This window comes from Triticum dicoccoides, chromosome 5A (genome assembly GCF_002162155.2).
Source record: "Triticum dicoccoides isolate Atlit2015 ecotype Zavitan chromosome 5A, WEW_v2.0, whole genome shotgun sequence".
NCBI lineage: Eukaryota > Viridiplantae > Streptophyta > Magnoliopsida > Poales > Poaceae > Triticum > Triticum dicoccoides.
The window spans coordinates 679,142,541-679,149,418 of NC_041388.1; the positions used below are offsets into that span (position 1 = coordinate 679,142,541).

Here is a 6,878-nt window from a genome sequence, read left to right on the forward strand (position 1 = left end):
ACATACCCCAGACAGCCTATGTGCTCGCTTGCTTCGGGCAAAATACTACCCAAATGGTAATCTTTTGGATACGGTGTTCCCGTCCAGCTCTTCTGCGGTGTGGAAAGGTATCACTCATGGCCTCGAACTGTTGAAGAAAGGCTTGATTTGGAGAGTTGGAAACGGCACTATGATCAGAACTTGGAGGGATCCGTGGATCCCCAGGAGGCACGACTCCAAACCAATAACCCCAAAAAGAAATTGCAGATACAATTGGGTGGCTGATTTTTTGGAGGATTCAGGAGCATGGAATGTAAACAGGTTAAGGCAGTACTTTTGGGAGATGGACGTCGGTGAAATTCTGAAGGTCCGGACATCACCCAGAGGAGAGCAAGATTTTCTTGCATGGTTTCCGGAAAGAATGGCTGTTTTACGGTGAGAAGTGCTTACCGGCTCGCTACATCTGTTGGGCAAGCAGGTCTGGGGTCGTCTAGTGCGGCTCCAGGAGGACATCGGGTGATTTGGAGACGTATTTGGAACGCTAAGTTGCCCTGAAGATGCGAATACTAGCCTGGAAAGTGGTGGCCTGGGCTTTAGCTACCAACGCATGCAAGAAATACAGACACATAGCTACTAGGGACACTTGCCCGTTGTGTGGTTCAGAGAAGGAATCAAGTTTCCATGCTCTCATCACATGTGATCACGCGCAATTGCTGTGGACCCATATGCGCCAGGTTTGGCCTTTGCCAGACAATCAGCTGCTGAAAGACACCGGGAAGGATTGGCTTCTGAACATATTGATGAACTATGATGATGCTATGAGGGACTGCACAATCATGCTCTTGTGGAGAATTTGGTCGCTACGCAATGATCCCACTGCTAAGTCTATTCCAACGACCGCTGCGACGGCAGATTATCTCCAGAGCTACATGTCCTCACTACAACTGGCCAGAAGGTATACTATAGAAGATATAATCAAAGGTAAGATGTCTACGTTCGTCGCAGAGCCAGCTAAGGCGCGGAATCATGCACCGGTGCTACCTTGGCCAAAACCCTCCCCTGGTCAAACCGCACTGTCGGTCGACGGTGCGTTCTCGGAGGCAGACGGTTCAGCAGCAGCGGGGATGGTGCTGAGACGAAGTGACGGTAGCGTCATCTTTGCGGCGTATCGGTGTATTTTCAACTGCAATGACGCCCTAGAAGCTGAACTGCATGCTTTAATGCAAGGGATGGCACTTGTTATTGAGCACGTTGAGGGGCCTATTATTGTCCAGACCGATTCGTCAGAAGCTTTCATGGCATTGAAAGGGGACAGTCTCCGTTTCTCTGCTTATGGACATTTGGTGGCTGAGATTCAGCGGCACATGGGTGTAAGAGAGTTTATTCCGTCGAAAATTAAACGTGAACAAAATAGGGTAGCAGATCGATTGGCTTCATATAGTCGTGCGGAGAGTACCACTGTTGTATGGCTAGGTAGAGGTCCACCTTGCATGGAGGAACTATTGCCTCTTGATTGTAACCCTGTGATTCTGGAATAAAATCTCTTTTACCCTCGCAAAAAAAAAAGAGTATGTGTGAAAGTGGACAATTCGAGGCACACATATTTGTGTATATTATCCGCAAAAAATAAATACTTGTGTATATTTCAAAATGGACCATCCCAGGCACAAGTATTGGAGTGCCACACAGCTTTCGGTGCTGGTGTGCCCATAAATGATCTGATCAGAGTGTCGGGCATGGGTCTGAGAGAGGTTGACCCAATTAAACCCGACGTGATTGCCGGCCTGATAATAGACGAGCCGGAGCCCATCCAACTACCTCTCCCCATCTCAACGCCTGTTCTTCGGGTTCTTCCTACCCCTCTATCTCGTCCATCAGCAAGCGAGCGAGCCGAGGGCATTGCAGGCGCCATGAACGGCGACGGCGGAGGGCACGAGAGCGGCGGGAGCGACCACGACGACATGGACACGCGGAAGCCGCTGCTGGCGCACACGGGGAGCTGGTGGTACGGCACACGCGAGTCCCACGTCTCCGCCTTGCTCTGCACGCTCGTCGTGGCGCTCGGCCCCATCCAGTTCGGCTTCACCGGCGGCTTCTCCTCGCCGACGCAGGACGCCATCACCCGCGACCTCAGCCTCTCCATCTCCGAGGTCACCATCCTTCCATCGCCCGCCGTCTTTGTTTACTGTTGTTGCCGGACTCGCTGGCCTGGCAATGCCCGGAATCCTAGTGACTGACCGACGACGCTGGCTACTTTTGCAGTTCTCGGTGTTCGGCTCGCTCTCCAACATCGGCGCCATGGCGGGGGCCGTCGCCAGCGGCCAGATGGTGGAGCACGTTGGGCACAAAGGGGTGAGATTTTCTCATTAGCCTGTCCGTCTTCTTTTTCCATGCGCAGTTACTGCTCCTAGCTACTCCGTCCGTATACTATAAGTAGTAACTGTCACAAACTGTTACAATAAATCTGAGATATACCGTCGATCATCCGAGGACCAAGCAATCACACAAGCATGATACCGAAATTTGTTAACGAGGTTTACCGATATGGCTACATCTTGGGGCCTGACTACGGACGCTTCTCCCGTGACACCGTCACAATACCGCACACCGGCTACCTGGGCGCCGGCACACGCCGCCAGCTCCCCTTGCGCGCATGTGCTATTATGTTGGCATAGGTTACATCGTGTATCTAGCTCCGCTATATATGAGAGGTTTAGAATACAAGTGTCCTATTAGGACACGACTCCATATCCTATCTAAACACAATACAACTACAAGTCCAACTGTAACCTACCTCGTACACTATATTCGACACAACTCCAACAAACTCCACCTTGGCGAATATTCTACACCATCCTGGATTTGTTCATGCGTCAAATTTCCATGTACATTGGACTTGAGCTTATCCCATGAGCACCGCTACTACTTCAAAGACTCCATGTGACTCCACCTGCAACTTGTAGCCCCTTTTTTTCTTGACCACAATCAACACTCGAGCAAAATTAAGTTCCACATTACTCTAGTTTGCGCTCCCAACTTCCAGAGTATCCATTCAACATCATCACACATCGACCACTGATCTGCGTGAAAGTGAACAACTCACATATTGGGTGTCACACATAAGAGTTACTTGAACTCAACATCACCGCTCCTTTCTTGACCGCATGTCTGAAACTTGAAGGAATTTCATCATTGCTTGTAGTCATCCTGAGTCAAATTCGCAGTTGTCTCACCACATGTATGAACACCAGAGCCCTGGCACGTCTCCATGTCCCGTGCATACCGCACGCCTCGCCGCTATTACCCCGTCGAGCCTCCGCTGTCCCGGTTGAGTCTCAAAGGGTCGCGACCCGTACCACTCAACCCCCACTGCAGAGTACCACCGATCATCACCGACCGATGACGAGTTTCATGCTTCCATCAGACCACTGGGCTCCAGTCCAAACTGCATGTCACTCGCTTTTCCCAGCTGAATAGGCTTCGATTCTCTGGATCCTTACACCGTAGCCCCTCAATCCGGCTTCACCTTCAACATGACTCCATGGTAGATGATCAATGCACCCTCGTGCCCCGTCGACTTCAAGCTCTCATGTGCACCATCTTGAATCAACCCCGCACCATAGTCTTGTCGAAGTCACACAAGCCTTCAGGTCAGCGTCACGTGTTTCCACGCTCAGAAGTCGGTCACCATCAGCATCACGCTCCTATGTCGTCGTTGCCGATCTCAACCACCGTCTTCTGTACCAACCGACCTGCGTCAATCCCGTCAGACTGTCCAGTCCAACCCAGCCAAACTTGCCTGACTGCGACCATGTTTCACCCCGCATCATGTTTCCGGCACATACCATGCATTACTCGACGCCCTGTTAAACATGATCCCTAAGACGCGCTTGTCCACGCGCCTCCATAGCCTCTCCACGTGTTCCAAGCCTTCTCAGCAAATTGACCCCGAAAAACTTCCATGCAACCTGCACAATTTTTCTTGTCTCTATTTGTTGTTGTAGCTTCTCCATGCACCTTAGCAGAAAACTGCCCCTGTGCACACACGTGACCCTGGCCACTCCTTTTTTTCAACAAATAAATCCCGTAGTGGTCATACGTATGCATCTGTTCTCGTCACAGCAAATTCAGCAAACAACTCAAGTCTGTGGCCTCGCCCTGCACTTACCTATGGGCCGCGTGAAGGGCCTTGGGCCACCTTCGCCCGACATTAGGCTTCCAGCGCCCGTGCGCGCGCGTCCGATCGAATCCGACTACAAACAAGTCCATGTCGATGCGCGTCGTCGCCACCGATCCAATTCGATCCAGTACACCTCCTATGCACACCACGCCTTGCCCAAATAGCCAAAGTATTCTGCAATCCTGCTGTGACGACGCAACCGCTTGCACGCGTTCCATGACATCTTCTCAGCTTCGATCTCGTCGAATACGATCGAACACTCTCGATCCACTGAAAACAATCTGCCACCGCATGCTTCTGCACCGCTTTCCATCGACGAATTGTGACCTTCTCGAACCTTGTTATGATACCATTTGTTAGAATAAATCCAAGGCATATCGTCGATCATTCGAGGACCAAGCAATCACACGAGTACGATACCGAAATTTGTTAACGAGGTTCACCGATATGGCTACATCCCCAGGGCCTGACTACGGGCGCTCCTCCCCGTGACACCGTCACAATACCGTACACCGGCCACCCGGGCGCCGGCACATGCCGCCTGCTCCCCCTTGCGCGCCTGTGCTATTATATTGGCATAGGTTACATCGTGTGTCTAGCCCCGCTATATATGAGAGGCCTAGGATACAAGTGTCCTATTAGGACACTACTCCATATCCTATCTACTCCCTCCTTCCATCTATATAGCGTCTAATGCGTTTTTTCAAGACCGCCTTTGACTATTAATAAAATTAATACTTCATGACATGCATAATGTAAAAATTATATCATCGAAAGCTCCTTTGACATACGAATTTGATGATGTGCTTTGTATAAGTTGCATGTCATATATTATTGCTCTAACATTTGGTCAAAGTTAGCCTCGAAAAACGCATTAGACCCTATATAGATAGAAGGAGGGAGTAAACACAATACAACTACAAGTCCAACTATAACCTATCTCGTATACTATATTCGACACAACTCCAACACAAACAGCAGTGCAATCTTGTGAGCAATCTATCCATTTCACCATTTAAATCAACAAAAAAAACACGTGGATAAGATTGCTCGGTCGAAACTTATTTACGTTAGCATCTCAAAAAAATGATTGGAGGTTGTACTCTATATGAGACGCGGTTGGTCTTGTCGCCGTCGATCACCGTCAGACTAGTGCCCAAGCTGGCTCCATGAGGCACACGCATGCGCGCCACACACGCCCCCACACGTACTACAGCTGCAGCACGTTAACTGTCCTACTCACAATTGGTCCTACACAGTGACAGTGTGGTGTGCTACAGTAGAGTTGGTAGATGGGCTGCTCTGCTGCTGCAGCTTCAATGAACTGGAGTAGTAGACTACTAGAGCATCTTCGCATGATGTAAAATAGGTTAGCTGCCTAAAAAATTGTTTTTAGAGCGAAGCTTCACATGGTGTAAAATAGGGTAGCTGCCTAAAAAACAATTTTCAGACCATTAGGACTCAAAAAAAATTTGCATCAAAGAGATGCAAATACACATCACTTGTGCGGCTGCCGCAAACCAAAAATGCAGACACAAAGCCACATTGCCTCGTCACTAGATCCACCGCCACCCTATGCCCGCCCGGCCGCCGCCCCACCACCACCACCACCACCGAGCCGAGGATGTTGCCACGCCCTGAGCCGATATGAAAGGCGGGCTTCCCCGGCATTTGATTCCAACCACTACGTCGTCGACTTGTTGTGCAACGGGGAGCGACATTGGCTCAGGGCCTCTGACATTGCGTGTTGGAGGTTCGGCCTGCCGAAGCGCGAGCTGAACTTTCCCGACGTTTAATCCCGGGAGGTGGCGGAGTTCATTGGTCCCGAAGTGCATAATGTGACCCGCAAGGAGAAGATGGAAGATAGTATCGTCCTGGAGCAGTGCAACACTCCTGAGACAAAGGTGGTGGCTATGGCGCAGGAAATCCGCACCTCGTGCAAGCGGAGTATGATTTGTTTGGCAGTAGGGACATGCGGTGCAACAGGGCGATCAATAATGAGGACGAGGCTGGGCCCTCAAGGGTGATCAAGGGCGATTTGGACGACGAGGTTCAGCCCAACGAGGTCCAGCGGGACGACGAGGATAACAAGACTGGGACAACCTTAATGATGAGGAGTAGCTGCCTGTAGTGCCCGTAGGAATCGATCGTGCTATTTTAAAGTTTGCGTGTTTAAAACTTTGGATGTTTGGATCGAAGTATGTAGTGATCAAGGTAGTTTGGTTGTTTTGGGTGCCCTATTTTACATCAAAAAATATTTATGCGCCCTCACCTCCTGTTACTCTTAAGGCCTGTTTGGTTCCAAATAAGTCACCAACTTATAAGTCGAAAAGTGAAAAAAGTGACTTATTTTGCCAAACAGACCCGACTTATAAGTCACCCAACTTATAAGTCATAAGTTGCTCCACCCCAACTTAAAACTTATAAGTCACCCCCTTTTGCGTGGGTCCCACCACCTGCATGATGTTGATTGGTGTGGAAAGGTGTGTCAGGTGACTTATAAGTCAGGTGACAACCAAACAGGCGTGACTTATAAGTCACTAGTTTTAAGTCACCTGACTTATAAGTCGGGTGACTTATTGAAACCAAACAGGCCCTTAATCCATCCCTTGAAATTGAGAACATGCTCTTCCGCACGCTCCACATCGGTAACGACCGTCTGCATCATTGTCGGTGGAGCACTCAACGAAGTGCTCGTAGATGTATTCCATGTCCGAAC

At 49.9% G+C, this 6,878-nt stretch overlaps 1 protein-coding gene across 2 annotated transcripts in view; it reads left to right on the forward strand.

The window, feature by feature from the left end:
* The first annotated feature begins 1,771 nt into the window (after window positions 1–1,771).
* The window catches only part of LOC119304080 (sugar transporter ERD6-like 4), a 9,967-nt gene continuing 4,860 nt past the window's right edge, over window positions 1,772–6,878 (forward strand). Inside the window, exons 1-2 of one of the 2 annotated variants that reach the window (XM_037581242.1) lie at window positions 1,772–2,129; window positions 2,242–2,331. In XM_037581242.1, coding sequence (XP_037437139.1) covers window positions 1,890–2,129; window positions 2,242–2,331 — 330 coding nt within the window. In that variant the 5' untranslated portion in view covers window positions 1,772–1,889. The remainder of the gene's footprint in view (window positions 2,130–2,241; window positions 2,332–6,878) is intronic. The other variant, XM_037581241.1, reaches the window with a different exon arrangement.